The sequence below is a fragment of the Leuresthes tenuis genome, unplaced genomic scaffold (assembly GCF_036924035.1).
Source record: "Leuresthes tenuis unplaced genomic scaffold, fLeuTen1.0.hap1 SCAF_3, whole genome shotgun sequence".
Classification (NCBI taxonomy): domain Eukaryota; kingdom Metazoa; phylum Chordata; class Actinopteri; order Atheriniformes; family Atherinopsidae; genus Leuresthes; species Leuresthes tenuis.
The window spans coordinates 8,108,393-8,126,642 of NW_027325357.1; the positions used below are offsets into that span (position 1 = coordinate 8,108,393).

General features: G+C 37.9%; 1 protein-coding gene across 1 annotated transcript in view; it reads left to right on the top strand.

Annotated features, from left to right (window-relative positions):
* Positions 1-18,250, top strand: part of LOC140303047 (plexin-A2-like) — a 74,250-nt gene that overhangs the window by 31,790 nt on the left and 24,210 nt on the right. The window contains exons 5-12 of the mRNA XM_072381641.1: positions 6,870-6,970; positions 9,241-9,364; positions 10,074-10,227; positions 10,564-10,660; positions 13,701-13,815; positions 15,444-15,644; positions 16,344-16,440; positions 17,145-17,344. Coding sequence (XP_072237742.1) covers positions 6,870-6,970; positions 9,241-9,364; positions 10,074-10,227; positions 10,564-10,660; positions 13,701-13,815; positions 15,444-15,644; positions 16,344-16,440; positions 17,145-17,344 — 1,089 coding nt within the window. The remainder of the gene's footprint in view (positions 1-6,869; positions 6,971-9,240; positions 9,365-10,073; positions 10,228-10,563; positions 10,661-13,700; positions 13,816-15,443; positions 15,645-16,343; positions 16,441-17,144; positions 17,345-18,250) is intronic.

Below are 18,250 nucleotides of genomic sequence, written 5' to 3' on the forward strand. Positions count from 1 at the left end.
CTTTTTACTCTGCATTGTCATTTTTCCCTTTACCTGTTTGTTTTACTGACATATCCCCACAGCTCTCTCAGATAAGCTATCTACTGTACCAAAACAAGTTGAAAAGGTGCTCTTTTAAATCATTTCAAAGCTACATGAAATACAAGGCTGAAAGTGGATACTGTTTTAATATTCCTGTTAGATAAGATTGATGTTAAAATGTCAATATTTAGGTTTATTTACTATGCTATTTTTGTGGGATTGCACTCACACCACGGCCATAGAGCTTGGAGTAGCAGAAGCTGTACATTAAGAATGCCAGTCAATGCTTTCATGTAAATATCTGTTAACCCAATAAGACCTCAGGCTTTGACTAAAACCCGAGGGTTTTCTGGAAAAGGTGAAACTGTCTCTGAATAAAACTGAAAACAGAGAAAAATACATTTTATAGGTTCAACTTTCAGCTTTTTTTTTGTAAATTACTGACATCTCACTGAAGTTATTCTATATTTCTTTTGAAAATTATAATTTTTAGTGTTTTTAGAAAATGTTGCTGCAACATGGGCATCACTCCAGGCTTGAGAGGCAAAACAACTCATGTGTTGCTCTAAGTCATAATCAGTTATACCTCTTTGCTTGATTGCTGGCTCTCAGATGCACCGGGTAATGTTCAAATGCAGTTACAGCATAACAACATGATAAACTACAATTTTTGGGAAGTGATGACGAACTCAAGGTGTTCAAACTTTAAACCTCCTCCCCAGCTTTTCAAGTAAGAGCGAGGAGGGGAACCAGCAATGCTCAAGTGACTGAGACTGAAGCAGTCTCACAATGAAGCAGTAATTCAGAAAAGCCAAACCTAATTGTTTCAGAGCAGATATACAAAAGAAAAAAAGAAATCACACCCACGCCTCCACAGACTTTATTACCCAACCTTACAGTGAAAGTCCACATTTTTTCTTAATTTAAGTTAAATTAACTGGCATATCCTTGTATCTTTATACATACATCGTGTCATGGTTTTGGTGTCATGCTTGTTTACAACTCCCTCCATTTAAAAAAACAAAACAAAAAACAGTTAGAATGGTTTTCACATCAACATAACTGTTAAGTCAAACACCAGATTAGATGCCGGACTTCATAAGATTGTTACCCAAAGTCTGGCAATCATGGCTGCAATGACATGTTATGGTGATCACCCCTGTCTTTAGCTGACATCAAGTCTTGCTCAGCGAGATCCTTCTCCTTTTTTGATTCTGTCCTCTTCCTAATTGCTTCAACATGTGAAATAACATTAATTGCCATTTGACCTAATAGCTTAGTGGAAAAATCTTCATGCCTGGTGTGTCCAAAATATTTTTTGCATTTCTTTTTAACCTGTTTCGCAGTCCCTTTGCTTTAAATGTTCATTGTTATATAATAATATAATTACCTAAGTTATTACACAAAGACTAGAGTGGCTTTGTGCTTTTGAAATAAAATTTTCCTAATTTGACTCTTACATTCAAACACATTTTTCATGCAGACTATTATGCTACCTTTTATGCTCTATTACCATAAAATTACAAGGTAAAATTAAAACTAGTCTATGGTTTATTTCTTTTATTTTTATTTTTAACTGTTAATTGTTATTGATGCTGGTATACTTTCTTGCTTAATTTGTAGACAGATTGGGCCATTTTTGGTATTACCTTTAGTGATTGTCAAATTAATGAATTCCATTCACACCTCTAATAAAAGCCTTGCTGTATGGCAGCATCAGCACTTGTATTTATACCCCATACACATCATTACAGCTTAGCTTGGTGAGTTAATTAGACCATCATCCTTCCTAGTATACATACACAGAAATGGAATGGACTTATTGACTGAAATATGTCCTATGCTGCAAAACTGTGGACTGTGCTGTGTGAGGAAACATTGCAGATATTTTGCCACAGTCTCTGTGGGAGATCATTGTATACCCAAGTATAGCCAAATTCTCTGCTCAGATGTTGTCTTTAATTTACTAAGTGATTCTGTCCAGACAACATAGCATTGATAGATGATAGAATTAGGATTTTATTAAAGCAGAGCTGCAGCCTGGAAAAAATTTTGAGCAACTGGTTAACAGTTGCAATTTCTGACTCATTTAGCTGTCTGACAAAAGAAACCGAAAAATGTGAATGAGAGCAGCTTTATGGGGGATTTGGTAATACACTTTATTGGTCCAACAAAAAAAGGAAAAGATGTAACTTTGGGCAGCAAGGGTAGGCTCCAGCCACCCTGTGACCCTCAGTTGGATTAAGCTGGTATATGAAATGGATCTAAAGAAGGATAAATGTAACTTTGGAGCATGTGTGGAGTGCCTTAGTCCATTTGAGTCTAGTGGAGTGTACACATGCAGGAGTGATTCAAACCGTAACTGCATTAACCAGGGTTTTTTGTCTGCTTTTGAAATGATCAATTTCGTATGATTTGAGTCGGACAAACATTTTAACATACATTGTAAAAGTCTGGTTTTAATTGGACTAACACAGTAATTTATTTGTCTTTTGCTAGTTTTGTGTAACATTGCTGACTGACCACTTGAGCACTTCCAATCTTGAATGATTACATTCAGCTGTATCAATCAAATTTTCAAGTGGATTCAAAAACAAGATTAGTATTCCCAGGAGGAGCTGAAGTAGTTGATTTTCGGCCTTTTAATCAATGTACAAAGAACAGGACCCCCATGTGTTCTGGTCTTCTATTGAGGACTTTTTTCTCCTTTGCTTACTTCTTGTCTGCTTTTCTTACTGCCACCAAACCAACAGAGTAAGACTGTTGGTTTCTGTAATGAACAACGGATTTTCGGAATTTTAAATCCTCCTCAATGTTGTGCATCTTGATCCTCTTTCAGTCAACTCATCACATGTTGTGATTTACACACATGCTTCTGTGTTGGAATCAATGCTGTGTGCCATACATGTGCTGAAGAGAGAAAGCAATCAGAGAAATGTCAAATAATATATGAATTAAAATAATAACGTTGGACTGAAATTGTTTTGAAATGGATTATTGTACTGAAGTACAATCACTGATACTTGACATTCTAAAATTGAACAATTGATTTGTAAAATGTCACACATGTAGCATTTTACAGGCTACGCTGTGAGGAATTCCTATTCAAGCATAATCTGCATTAAAAAGAATCGTGTAAAATGTATTAGATAGTCTTTGGTCCGTTAAAATGTTAGCCGAAATTTGTCTTACTATTCGGTATCAAAATTTGGCTCAAGTTTTTGTGTGTACGTATATGCTTTTAAATCTGATAGTTTGGCTTCAGAATAGTGAGCAGAGTTTGTTATGTTTAAAAATAAGTTTTAATGACATCAATTTGGGACAGAATACAAAGACAAATCCTGCTTTGCTAAGTCCTTGCAGCACAAACACATGAAATGCTAAAATATTCAGCCATTACATGATAGTGTGGTGTGGAGTCAGAGGATTTTCCAGTGCAGACTAAGGACACAGAATGACAGCATTAGTGAAGTGTAAATGTCTTTACATCCAGCTGACAGTGTATGTAAAGTTCCAGAAAATCCGGATCAAAGTGTTAAAGTGATAGCAAACTGTTAAGGTCATAAGTTCAGGCATTAGCGTAAGGAAATCCCAGCTGTTGTGAATAGATTTAGTAAAAGCTAGAGAAGTGGGTGTAATGACACTGCGGCCATGATAAAACGCACTGAAAAGCTTTGATTTCGTGGAGGATTTTCATTTGTTTTCTGTGTTTGCTTAAAAAAATCAGTTCCAACAAAAAGCAATTTCCAGCAGAAGAATTTGTCTCGAAGAAACAGAGGACAAACAAAATAAGAATATTTATATAAATATTTTGTGCGACCATTAATAATTTATGAGGCATCAACATAAATAGATACAGTACATGAAATATGAATGAAGACTTAGATTAGAGAACCACAATTGCAAATAGATCAGAATGCACACATTTTTGTTGTACTGTGAGATATAAATACTAGCAACATTTACTCTGTGTTACAGTTCAGCTAAACATTTTTTCACCTGTCAAGAAAAAGAAGGATAATGACATCCAAATTCTAAGATGAAAAGACTTCTACTAAATCATGAACTGCATAAATTAAAAGAAGTCGAACTTGGTTATCTGAGCAATGTCAAACAACAAGTATAATTCAGATTCCAGAAAAATCTACCAATGCAGCAGTGCTGCTGTAAATATTGGTTTCACAATCATTTTAAATTCTAAATGATATGTCTGTCTAAAGGTTTGTATATAGCACTTTTTTCTCTTAATGAAATGCACTGACAGGGTGGAGGTGGAGTCCTTCATCCTGTATGTGTTGATGTCACAGCTTGTTTTGAACGTGAAAAAAAATGTTGGCACTCAGAAAAGAGCGCTAAGTGGACACCAGCCCAACACATGCTTACTTTTAGCCTTTCCCATCAATATCCCTGAACATCCAACTCTGAGCTATAGTAACCATCCTTTGACTTACCCGTGGGCTCGTCTAATTTAGTTAAAATTGCTTTTGTGGTGTTCATCAATTTTTAGATTTAGTCAAAATGAACTTGGTTTGTCATGAAGATAGTTAGACACTTAACAATAATATCATATCTATGTGACAGTTAGGGAGACTGATACACACTAAACAGCCTATTTTGCTTATTTTATTTATTTTTTTGTCTTTAGACCATGTTTCCAGCTGAATTCAGCTTGATGAGCTCTTGCTCAGGTCAGTTCCACTTAACAAATCAAACCCAATGTGCAGATCAAGCTTCACAGTAGATTCTCAGCAACGCAGCAGAAAGTGGACCCAAAGCTCTCCCCCTTGTAAAGGTCATGTTGCCTAACGGCCACAGACCAACTAACTTAGTTTAGTCGAGCTCTGAACCACAACAGGTCATGGATTAGAGGCCTCGACCCCTCCCGTTCCACAAAATAATTTTGCTAATGGAATGCACCAAATGGGTTCTGAACTGCTGGAGAAAATAAAGTTATTTGTAGGGAGCAGCAGATAATCCATTTTGCCAACACAGACCTGAGAGAGCACCCACTTATGCTATCAAGAGCACCGGAGACACACTAATCCATAATCCACTCTTCATTTGTGATTGCTTACATCAGGAAATTGCTTGCATCATATGTCCAGACCTAGAATAATAACCAAATAGAAAATAGCCAGGCTCAGGCTGCTGCTCCGACTGGTTTTGTATGCAGGGCTGGTGCAACAGCAGCGACTCATACAGCAACTAATGGAGAGCTTATTCTTTGCATTCATGCCGTAGCAGAGTTTGTGGATGTGTGACTGTCATGATGTCTTCTTGCCTGTGTGTGCTGAAAATAGCATAAATCTATACAGGGTGTTCCAAAAACCATCCTCCTCTGGTACTGTAAGAAAATCTGTTGTTATGAAGAAAAGTTAAATAAGAAAATTAGACAGTTTCTCATGATGAGAAAACCCACAACACTAATTTATATAAGATGGTGGAAGTAAAAAATAGGGGTTGATTTCCTTTTCAAAGGCAGCCATTTAAAACTTTTGACAGAAGAGTTTGTAACTGAACATGTCAAATACAGTGTAAATGTTTCATACTAAATTCTTCTCTTTGTTATAATGTAGGAGTATGGATGATAAATACAGCATTGGGTATACTTGTATAAATTCACAAATAAAGGCAAGGGCTATCAGTTACAGCAACAAAAAAGGCGATAATTAAATAATAATTGACTAATCCAAATGATGGTCATTACATCTGTGGATGTTTTTGTTGGTAAAATGTTTCTATATCATATGATATTCAAGCAATAACATTCATTCTGTTGCTTTACATCCTCATGTCACTGCCGTATTTCCAGACAATGCAGGTCAACAAAGCAGAAAATTTGAGTGCAGCACCATTAAGGGTGGAGTGGCTCACAGGCAGTAGTTTCTACATGCAAACAGATTTTTTTCAAGTGGCAGTATGTGCTCAAGTTTTCAGAAGTGTTTTTAAGAGGTTCTTTGGTGTTTGGCAGCACCTCTTCTCTGTCGACCACATCATCGCACAATGCTGAGTCTAAATAAGCTACCTGAGTCTGCCATGTATATACAAAATAGGGTGTCAGCATCAACAAGTTTAAGTTCAAGAAATGTAACAATATTTTAGTCTGTACTCAGAAAAGGGTGGTAATATTTGTGTTCAACTTAAAGCTCATTTAACAGCAGTGAAAATGTTGTCAACAGTGAAATCTGTGAAAAGAAATAAAACCTCACTCTGTTGACTATTCAGATGTGTTACATTAGATAAAAGGCTACTTATGTGTTTGCTAGTTAAATGTGAGCTTACTCATGTTCTTTATTCTTTAGCATTTAATAACGCATTGCAAATATTCATTGCAATTTTAGGGTGACTGCGTGAAATCTGATAATGTAATTCAGTTTCACTTCCCAAAAAGTGTATATTCCTTGTGATAACTTCTGAGTTAATTTGTCACACAATTTGTTGTCCTAATTCCTACCTTTTTCATAAGCAGCTACTTAATAAAGTGACATAGAATAAAATGCAAGTTAGGACTGAGACATGAACCACAAGTCCATTTAAGATAAGTTTTAATGGATGCTTTGTATAAAACTAAATGTTTTGAGAATCATGGTGGCTTGGGAAACATACTCTTACATGACTGGTGCACATGGTTCAATATCAACGAGGCCAGTGTTAGATGCCATTTTCTCTTTTTCTGTTCTGTGTTTTCTGTAAAGGCAAAATCCCCCAGATTTACCTTTAAAATAACACATTTATCATTGTAAAGAGCAACATATATTAAGTATTAAGTGTCCCTTGAAAAAATTTTAGGGGTTTTCATCTATTGTGTCATTTCACTTTGAACTCTTTTTGTCATTCCTCTGGTTCAGGTGGTCCAGGTTCCTGTAGAGGCCTGCGAGCAGTACAGTACATGTGCTGAGTGTCTGAGCTCTGGTGACCCCCACTGTGGCTGGTGTGTCCTATATAACATGTGAGTCTTTTGCCTTTATCTTCTCTAAAGCCCACATACACGCATCAAAGCAGAGGGATTAAAACCACAACATCACTATTAACCAAACTGCTTGCAGAAAGCTTTGATTGAGGTTAACCGTGTAGTCATATGATTTGTGCATTTTAAAGTGACACGTTTATTATTCACCTTGGAGTTCACCATTAACAACAGCTGGTGGGACAAACCGGGAAGTGGTTGCTGGACAGTATGATGCCTCCTAAATAGCACCATTTAGGACAACAGAAACTGCATGGCCACCAGAGCTTATTGTCTGCCAAGCGAGAGGACAACTGGTGTTAATAGAGGAGGGAGGGATTAGCTTTGCAGTCACAGCGGGTGTACCAACTGCACCTCTACATACCCGGGGAACATTTTGGACCTGATGGAGCAAGCTTATCTCCTCCATCTTAATTATCTGACCTCAGGTTAGCTTGCATAACACCTCGATATGGAGCAGAGGGGATTCAGAAGATTAAAAGCCTGTGTTTCTGAACCAGCCGCTATGTTTGAAGCTGACCTCAGCCGGGGATTTATCCCAGTCTCATCATTTCACGTCTGAATTTGAGCTTGCAGTATCTTGATGATGATCAGTATTATTCAAATTCCAGCTCTCAGTTTTATCAAACTGGCAGTGAAGTGTTGAGTAAAAATAACACATTTTACAATCTAAATTACCTCCTTAAACAGTTGTTTTTTCCCTTTTTTTCTTTAATTCTCACTTTGTCTGCAAGTCTCATTACACTCTTTATCTAAATTAATGCCATACACTTATCAGCAAGAAGATAGTCTGCTGTTCCCTCCATTAACCAAAAAAGAATCATGATCCTTCAAACTGCAGAATGAAGCTACTTTGTTTTTCTGTCTGATTAAATCCAGAGTGAGGTCTTTTTCAACTCTCTGAATGACTCTCACAGTGTCATGTTGACTGCTTTCAGGATTTCTCTTTCCCACCCTTGGCGTAGTGCACCAAAGCACCTCTCTAATAGTGTTGGAAGGAGGGGTGTTTGTTAACATGTAAAAAAGCCTGAAGGAAAATGGAACAAATGGTTCGATCAGACAAAACACGGGGAATGAAAGAGATGAAAATTAAAGGCAATGAAAGACAGTCAGAGATAAAAGGCCCCTTTTTTTTCTAAGGCACTTCAGCTGATGAGCGGTCAGAAGGTGACCATCTACACTCCCGTGGCTATGGTCCGCCTCAAGGAGCGGAGCCGAGACAGCAACAGCTGCCACTGCGTTTCCAATCCACCTTTGTATTGAGTGATAATTACAGCAGAGGCTTCAGCATTCTTTTAACTCTTTCAGGAGGTGCCATTCCCCCCAGCAGCAGCTCAACCTGTATCAAGCCCTTTCTCCCCTCACTGTGCACATTTGACATTCAAAGAAAAAATTAGTTTACTATTAAATTAATGTTTTTTTAAACTGTATGTTACTATCTGTACATTTCAAATGAAATTAGCCTCTTTTTAAAACATAAAGTATCAATAAAGTATCATAAAGTATCAAAAAGTTGCAACAAAAAGCAATTTAAGCAAAACATTTTTTAACTGGACAGATTGCTTCAGATTTAAAAGTCCTTTCCATTCTCCAACAGTACTTTAAAGTGTTCTTTTGCATTGCTCATGTCTTTCTACAATATAATTCTAAGGTCACGCTGCACTGCCAACCCTTTCACTTCTTACTTTTAATTGCACTGTGAGATGTAAAAGTTTAAGCCTATTCTGTTACTGCTCTGTGATTTGTTCTGGAAAAAAAAGAGCAAAGCGAAAAGGTCTCATTAAAATGCAATTCCACGTTGTGGTTCATTTAAAAAGCATTAGACAGATTCAGAAACTTTTTTGAGTAATATAATCATAAAAAATATCGACAAAATATTTGTTGATACTTTACAGTATGACCAGACAGAGTCATTGGTTCCTGCAGGTTTCATGTAAACTTTGATATTTTGCATTTGGTTTGCATGCTGGTCAGAGTGTCTACAGCCATGACATAGATGCTTAAGTCAGATGTTATGCTATTACAGTTCTAACATGGCAATCCATGAGAATCAGTTTTATTGCCAAGTAGGTTTTAACATATAGTGAATTTGTTTTGGTGATTGGTGCAAAGAGTTGTAGAGAAAATAAATAAATAAACTAGACACTAGACATCCTATAGCTATATCATTTATATGGACAAAGAAGAATTTCATCATAAAACTTGTTGCACTTTATTACACTTTTTTAACTCAACGGCTTGTTTTTCCACAGGTGCTCGAGGAGGGATCGGTGCCTGCGGGCAGAGGAGAGTTTTCGTTTCGCGACCGACATTGACCGCTGTGTGAAGGTTATTGCTCACCCGGACAGTATCGCTGTATCAGCACATAGTGTCCCTGTGAGTCTGCTTATCATCCCACCAATCACTGCACTGTCAGTCCACTAACAATGCCAGTGTTTATGAGCAATCACTGTGAGTAGCCACATATACAGTAAGTGTAAGCCTGAGAGAGATTAGTTTTCTGAGAGGCAGTCAGACAGGAGGGTGACTCTCCCTGTGGGGCTTCCACGGTATTTATTTTGGTTTAAATAAATGTATGGGGGGAAGGTAGATAAATTTGATGCCTGACGAAAGGCTCGAGACAGGAGCTGGTTTGTATAGCTAAGCACAAAGATTGGAAAACGTCCACACAATAAAGAAATTTAAGAAATCTAGCTCGTATATTTCCGTAAGACCACAGCTCCCACGTTTACTTGTATTGACATATAAGATACAGCATGTTTAATGCTGAGTTTGAGAGTTGCTATTAGGTGAAGTATGGCTATCTTTGGATTTTTCTCATTTTCCAAGCAGTATGTTAGGCTAGTCTTACCAGGTATTGCTTGTACATTCAAAATTGAAGATACTGACTATACAAGTATTTGCCTGAAGCAAACCAATAAATAAGTGTATTTCTCAAATTGGTATTTACTAAAGCTAAACCTTTAGCTTAGTTACACCATATTCAGTAAACTATGGTAAATAGAAATGCTAAGACAGCGTCACTTTTCTCAACAGCAGTACAGCATCTTGTTAAACCTTCCCTCTGCTTTTTTCTTTTTTTTAGCTCCTGCTGGAAGTGAATAATGTTCCAGATCTTTCTGCTGGAATTACCTGTTCATTTGGCCAGCAGGCTCAAGCAGAGGGTCACGTCAACGGGAACAGAGTAATGTGTCTTTCCCCAGCTGGGAAGGAGGTTCCTCAGATACCACAGGGACAAGGTGAGTGCAGCTATCAGGTCTGAAAAGCAAAAGCAAAAGCTAAAGCTCGATAGTACAAAACTTTACAAATTGAGGTTTAGGTGAATGCCAAGTGAAAGGCTTTCAATACAAAATGTCTTTTTAGATTTACTGTCAAAAATGTATCGTTTATACAATAAATTTGGTAAGTACAAGAATGTGATTTTTATCTTAATATGATTGTTATTTGGACTTATTTTCACCAATTGTTTTTTTTTTCATCCTTCGTTCGTCTCTCACTCATAAATTCTCAAATCTTCCACTTGCTCTTGCCACCCTTTCACTTATCACGCTCTCTGGTCGCCCACTCTCTTACAGACTGGGCTGGCGTAGAGCTGCGTTTGAATTCAAAGGAGACGGGTCAAATGGTTGCCAGCACCGAGGTGAAGTTCTACAACTGCAGCACGCATCAAATGTGAGTGCACCTGCCCCCCCCCCCCTCCCTACCCCCACCTCCTTTGATTTGTTCAATAGATGGAAGAGCACAACTTAATTTAGAGCAATGATGTACTGATGCTCACAACCCCACTTAAGATCGTGCTGTTAGATAACCTCTGAGTTCAATTTATCTGTCAGGTTTAATTTAAATCAACATGATGCATTTGTCATGGCGTGTTTATTTCTACTTTGCTTTAAGTGGCAGTTTGTGGGCTTACTTCTACAGCTAACAACAGCTTTTTAAAGAACACACTCTTGCTAATTCAGTGATCATAATTTTCTTTTATCCTGAATTCTTCCTTGTATATTTTCTTATACCATGAAATATGCTTTAAATTGAATTTTAACTTCTTAAGGTTGCTGTAACTTAAGAAGAAAACCATTTGTGCTCTGTTGTGTTTCTCTTCTCTCTAATGCAACCTTTTATTGACCTTTGACACCACTGTGTCTCTGGAACCAAGATAGAACAGCTGATCTGAAGGAGAGATTCTTTACATTCTCTCCTGATAGTCTCAGCAGAGGTTGGAGAACCCTTTTATTTGAAAGCCTTCTCATTGCCATTTGAAAAACAGACTCAGTCAACTAACAGAAATGGACCATTTTGATCATTAATAATAGTTTGTTGTGTTTATATTCTTTACATCAAAAACTCTGTCCTCAGTGTAAGAATTTGCTGCTTTCCATTTATAGTTGAATTTTGGACCGTTAAGCTCTTTTCAAAGATATGTAACATTAATGGCTTGTTGTTTAAAAATGCTCATTTAGCATTTTACCTGTGTTTTAGTGTTTTACGTGTTCATTTTTTCTAAGGCACAATTAAAAAATGCTTAGGTAATGGAACTAATAATGACTAGTAAAGCAGATCATATTGATTCACATTGGGGTCAACCTCTTCAACCTCTTCCACCTCTTCCATGCAAGTTAACTGTAAATGTTACTAGGTCTGACCCAGTGAGACCGCAGTTGCGAATTTGTTGAAAAAAGAAAGAAATGTGTTCATTTAGACATGCCCATCTCCAGTCACATCAATGGAGAGCAGGGAAAGTCTGGCCTTCACTGGATAAAAGAAGACATTTAAAGATGTTACCTTGGACTTTTGGTATTTGTGCTGGAAGCATTCTCTTTGAAGACTGAGTGATTAAAATAAGAAATTATTGTTGAATTTACCGCAGCAGATTATTGTAGTTAGTTGCAACCCTAATACATATTCACACCTTGAAATAAGATTCCTGTGGGGCAGAAGTCTCCAAGGGCTGATAAATAGATAAGCACTAGACCCACAAACCTCCTTTTGACCTAATTTTGTCTCAAGGGACTCAGCCACAGAATGTGTTTCCAAGACATAAGCTGCTCTATATTTTTGTCCTTTCCCTGGTGGCTTGAGGGTAGGTAAAATCATGTAAATTAAAGAGCACTTTATTCAAATGCCAACCAATATAAGATCCCTAACTGGGCAGGGAAGCTATTTTGACTTTGTGCCATTTTGCAAATGTCAGCTGTATTAATCACAACAGTAAACTAACACAAGAGTCTTTCATGGTGAATAACAATTACAAACAGCTATAGTGGAAGATCTTATTAGGATGAATGTCAATTAGTGGCATTTGTCATCTTTAAAAGGTGACTGCAAACTAGGAAGTTTATGTAGTTTTCTAGCAAACCTAAGATAATTAACAAATTTACAAACTCCAGCGAGTCCAAATCACACAATGTTGCAAAGTTTATCTTTAAGTTAAGTTTACTTTATCCTTCTTAAGAAATGTTCTCTTTTTTAATCCACTTTACGTGAGTCCTGTAGTTAAAACTGGAAAAAGAGTGACTTCCTGTCTTTCTTGAGGTGTCACTGAGATTAAAATGATTTCTTTACCTGCAGACTTCATTAAACTTTAACAATAGTTTGAAATACTGTGAAATAACAGCTGAATTCATCGGATATACAGTAAGTTCACTGAGGGATAGAATATTTGATTGATGGAGCATTTAAAACTAAACCCAGGAAATTAGCTCACGGCGGATACACATGCCATATATTCATGATGTACTCTGACTGAAACATGAATGCCGCTATACAACCACTATAAAGCCATTAGAGAAATACAGCTGGAAGCTGATCACATCTGCTCCAAACCAATACGGCCTCCATTAGCTGCAGGGTGACCCTTTGTACTCCCATGATTAATATTTCAGACCAAACATGCTCCTAACCCAGCACCTCTTTCCCCACTACCACCATCACCTCAGCATCACATCACCCTCCATAATTAATTATCCAGTGTTTGTAGCACCCTGACAGTCCCAACCCCCCTAAATGATTTTTTTCACACACATTTTTTATGTCCAATCTGTCTCAGAGCAGCTAATTAATATCAGAATTGAATGATGCTGCAGTACATTTTTTGACATTTGTTGCTGGTTATGAGCTGCAGTATCAGAGAGTTGCTTGTGGCTTTATGACTTCCTCATGGTAACGTCTAATTAAACCAGTTTTTTTAATTCAGGAAAACAGAGAGTGAATAGTGCATGGATCCATTTTCTACTCATCAGTACACCCACCCTACCTGCTATGGGAATAGAGGATATCTTAAATTTTAACCTCATCACATCCTCTGTTGGTATATCAACATCAGCCATCTCTGTTGTATCACCCCTACCTCAAAATGTGATTTGATTGAGTCCAATGAGGTTTATTAAGAACAATGTTAATCCACAATTGACCGCTGGCTGTAGGCAACTGAATCAGTGCCAAGGATGCTGCACAACTCTACCCTCCAAAGACCCAATTCAACCTAGCTCAGAGTAATACAATGACATGCTGAGGTTACTGTACATACTGTATAATGACAACACTGCATATGCTTGATACTACATATTTCTATGGTATACGGTTTAAAATTGCTCTAAGTGTAAGTAACAAATCAATGACTTAGTAAATATATACAATCTTGAGATTTCTGTGGTATGATTAAAATGTTTCATTTGTGGACAGTATGTGGTAAAATGCACATTTCCTCCTGCAGGTGCCTGTCCTGTGTAAACAGCACTTTTCGCTGCCACTGGTGTAAATACCGCAACCTTTGCACCCACGATCCAAGCAGCTGTTCTTTCCAGGAGGGCAGAGTCAATGCTTCAGAGGTACAGTAGCATAAAAACACTCCAGACCGTTCAACTGTAGCTTTAAACAGCACCATATATAGACACAGAAAAAAATAGCCCTGCTATAAAGATACAACAAGATGAAAAGCTTACATAGACGCTTGTGATTCTGAGAGGTCGTATGGAGACAGGGATGATTTGAGCTGGTAGTTAAAGTTAGCATGTCAGCATGATCATAATACTAATGGTAACACAATGATGGTAAGCACCTATAATTCTTACCGTCTTAGTTTTTCTTAGAGCCCAACCATGAGAGAATTTTAGGGGCCAATACAAGTTTTTAGGAAATAAATATGATGACACAGTTTTTACATTACATGAAAAATACTGTTTTATATCTGGCCACTAATATTGGTTGACTGAATGCATTAAAAAAAACACCTGATCATTTATATCATAAACATAAACAGCTGTTGATATTGTGATTCATTTCCTAAATAAACCAAAGTATTGGTCACATGCAGTAAATAGTAAGTGAGATATTTAATTCACAACCACCAATATCTCATCTCAGAACTTCTGTCTTAATGTTTGTACAAAATATTTTTTCAGTCCATCCTGGAGAGTTTAAGATATTTCACTGGATGAATGAAAACGTCTACCTGCAAATGGTGTTAAAAATGTACAGAATCACCAAAACTGATAAGTTCAGTGCTCTGTGCAACACTTCCATGGAAATTGGAAACTGAAAATTGTTGACAAAATTTGGTTTGTACCAAAATGATTGGCTTAGGCTATTATAATGCTTATATTAAAAATTATGTCAAGAGAAAATATTATTTGCAAAATCATAGATAATCAAATATTTGAACATTTTAGGCTGAGTGAAACTGTATTAAATAAAATATCTGAAAAAGGGATTAACACACCCAGATCATGCAGCTGGAAGGTGAATCACTCTTGCATATAAACGTCAAATAGACTCAAACTGGTCTTCTGCAAATGGAGTTCTGCACATGTTCCCCAGTTCCTGCCTTGGAATTTAGCCTGGCAGTAAGAGAAAAAAGTGGTAACAACAAAGACCAACCACAGGAATATAGTGGGATAGCATGCATCTCATTTTGGGAAAAAATAATGTATAGCAGATCTGAAATGCATGGATCTGTACATCTGTCCAATGCTGCTCGACATGGCACCAATTTGCCATCAGCTAAATTGTTTGTTAATTGTTTTGGCCTCTAACATATTAGGTGAAAAGGATAAAGTCCAGTACTAACTAGATGGAAGTGGGCATATTGTTCCATCATAGCAGAGTTGGACATACTTTGGTCAAAAAGCAAGTGTAATGTGTGGTGTTACAATATGAAATAAAATAACTACAATGTGGCATGGTCCTGCAGTCTTACATGCATTTTTTAGGGCAACGTGCACCATGTGAATGCAAATGATATATTTGCCCCATTTGCCCTATTAATCCCTGTGCTACATTAGTTAACAGTGCAGGCAGACAGATGCACATAAAACAGACAAAAACAAATATACTGAACAAGTTATGCAAATTCTTTGCATTATGTATTGGTATTATTAATATTTGATAGTAGTATGCTGATGCATATTTCCTTTCCTTAAATAGTAACATGTATTTTTCTTTTTCTATTCCCATACAGGACTGCCCTCAACTCCTTAACTCTGGGGAAATTCTCATTCCTGCTGGCGAGGTTCGACCCATCACCCTGAGGGCCCGAAACCTTCCCCAGCCACAGTCTGGCCAGCGGGGCTATGAGTGTGTGGTGAACGTACAGGGTGTCAGCCACCGTGTCACGGCGCTGCGCTTCAACAGCACCAGTGTGCAGTGCCAGAACAGCTCGGTATGACCTCAAACACTCTCGCTGGGAATCTCACAGCTGTCAAATGAGGCGGATAGCTTGGGTGCTGTGTAGGCAAAGTGCATAGGGTGCATCACCATGATGATTACCGCCTGAGGTGTGCTACATACTGTGGAGAAAACTGAGGAAAGGGAAAGTGAAAGTATTTAGGAAAAAATGCAATGGATTTGTGTGAAGTTTGAGGAGCAGAAGAGGGGGCAGGAAGGAAAGTGAAAAAAAAATTAATGCATGGGTAAAGGGAAATTATGGAACCTCAACTATGACCATTACTCACACACTGGATTTTGTGAAATTAATTTCAGGGTGTTCGTGGAGCATGTAAGATTCCTTGGGATTTTTTTCTTTCAACATAATACAAATCACAGGTTAAATTTCAGTGTGCCGCATATCTTGCTACACTGTGACAATGTATGAAAAGGCCATTTTCTTCAGATGTGGATGATTGGTCACCCCTGCCAGGGTTTGCGTCCCTACATGTCAAAGAGGAGAGAAGCAGACAACCATGGCAGAAAATGACAGATGGTTAAAAGCCTCGTCTTTCTGCTGCCCTTTCATCCTCTCATTTTCCCTACTCTGTCTCCCCGTATCTTTTTATATACTCCATCCCCTGTCTCTCTTTGACTTTCTCTCTCTGGTTTCCACTTTCTGGAGACTCTCTCACTCTCTTTTTCTGCTTTTCAGTACATATATGAGGGTGTGAAGATCAGTGACCTAGCAGTGGACCTCTCCATAGTATGGAACGGCAACTTCATCATCGACAATCCTGAGAAGATTAAAGGTGCCTCTGCCATCCATCACTGCCAAACCAGAACAGTGTAAAGCACTCAATCCACAGGGGATAGATGGTTTATAGAGAGCACTTCATGGCTCCTGAAGGGTCTTGAGAGAAAGTTCACAATAGCAGGGAGCGTTATCAAAGAGCACCAAATCACTTGTGCACCCAAAAGGGTGAAGGGTGAATCCTCATATTTTCCCAGCTTACCTCCCCATCTGGTTTTGATTCATTTTCAGTCATCATGCAAGAGGAGGTGTCTGTCAGCTGTCATTATGGGGTTGACATCAATAATATCCATATACAGTAGTCAAGAACATACACAGATATAGCCATTCATATCATATAGTACTTGACGCTATTTTGGCAAGTTACTTTGAGTGGGAATAAAAATGGGCTACTTGCAAAGGAAGATGGAGGGAAATTACCTTAAAAAAAGTCGTTTATTGGACAACTTTGTAATTTTACACAAATATGTATTATGATTATTTTTTACTGAAATCACAAGATGATTGTCAAATTTTTTATAAACTAACTGCAAACACCAGCTGGACGTATGTTTTATGACATAATGTTTTTTTATTTGTTCAGGTTCAAATGGATTGTAGTCGCTACTTGTTTTTATCAGCGTTTTAACTTTTATACCTAAAGTGATATTCCTTGTCCACCGTAACCTAAAAACATTCCGTTTGTCATGTGTTACCCTACAGTGCACCTCTACAAGTGCAGTGCCCAGCGGGACAGCTGCGGCATGTGCCTGCGGGCAGACAGAAAGTTTCAGTGCGGTTGGTGTAGCGGCGAGGGTCGATGCACCATGAAGCAGCACTGTCCTCCTTTATCCCCTTACGCTAGCCGATGGTTGGACCTTTCTGCCAGGAATGTCAAGTGTACCAACCCACGCATTACCGAGGTCTGTTGTTTTTTGGGTGGGGGGAGTTTTGGGGCAACATTCAGAAAAAACATTCAGTTGAGCCACTGAGTTTCAATATTTCTTGAATATATGAAAAAAATGTTCATCATCATGTTGTTGTTTTTTTTTACTTACTTACTTAATTAATGCCTTCTGGTGTGTTTCCTGTAGCTATTTTTCAGTGGCCTGCACTGAATAAGCATTATTCTATTCAATTTCACTATGTGTGTTCCATAAGCCCTGAACAAGGGAAAAAAAACCTGAAAAACAATTCATGATGTATGCAAGATGAATAGGAAGTTGAAGTTATCAATGTGCTTTAATTATAAATAGCCACACTCACTCACCTGTGTTTTCATGCTTAAAGCCAAACTACTTCTGTATCTGTACTCCTTCGTGGTGTATCAGACAAGCATGCCAGCACAGATATATAGAGTAGCTTGGACTGTAATTATCAACAACCAATACTCATATTATCCCATGCCACCTTCCAGTTTCCCAGCTACCTGAGACTATCTCACATTTTGTTCCTTTCCAGCTGAATACCTTAAGTGCTTGACAGCTAAACGAATTCAGTCTGTTTAGAAAGAGGTGATGGATCTTTTATGTCCCAAACTCCTGTTCATTCTCTTGAATGAGGCACAGTGGGTCAGGCACAAAGATGCAAGGCTCTTCCACTTCAAAGAGCCGGGAGCCTTTGATGTCCCTGTCACATTATTAGTGTTTCTGAAGGAGCAGCAGCAGAATGAATCAACTCGGGAATGAAGGGAGAGTTGCTTCGGCATTGCCCCTGTTCTGCTCTGTAGGTCAGAATGTACCCTGCTGGGATGGATAGCTTTTACACTAGTTTTACACTATTCACTAGACTGTGAATAGGTTTCTCAAGGTTTTGTTATTCACTACATT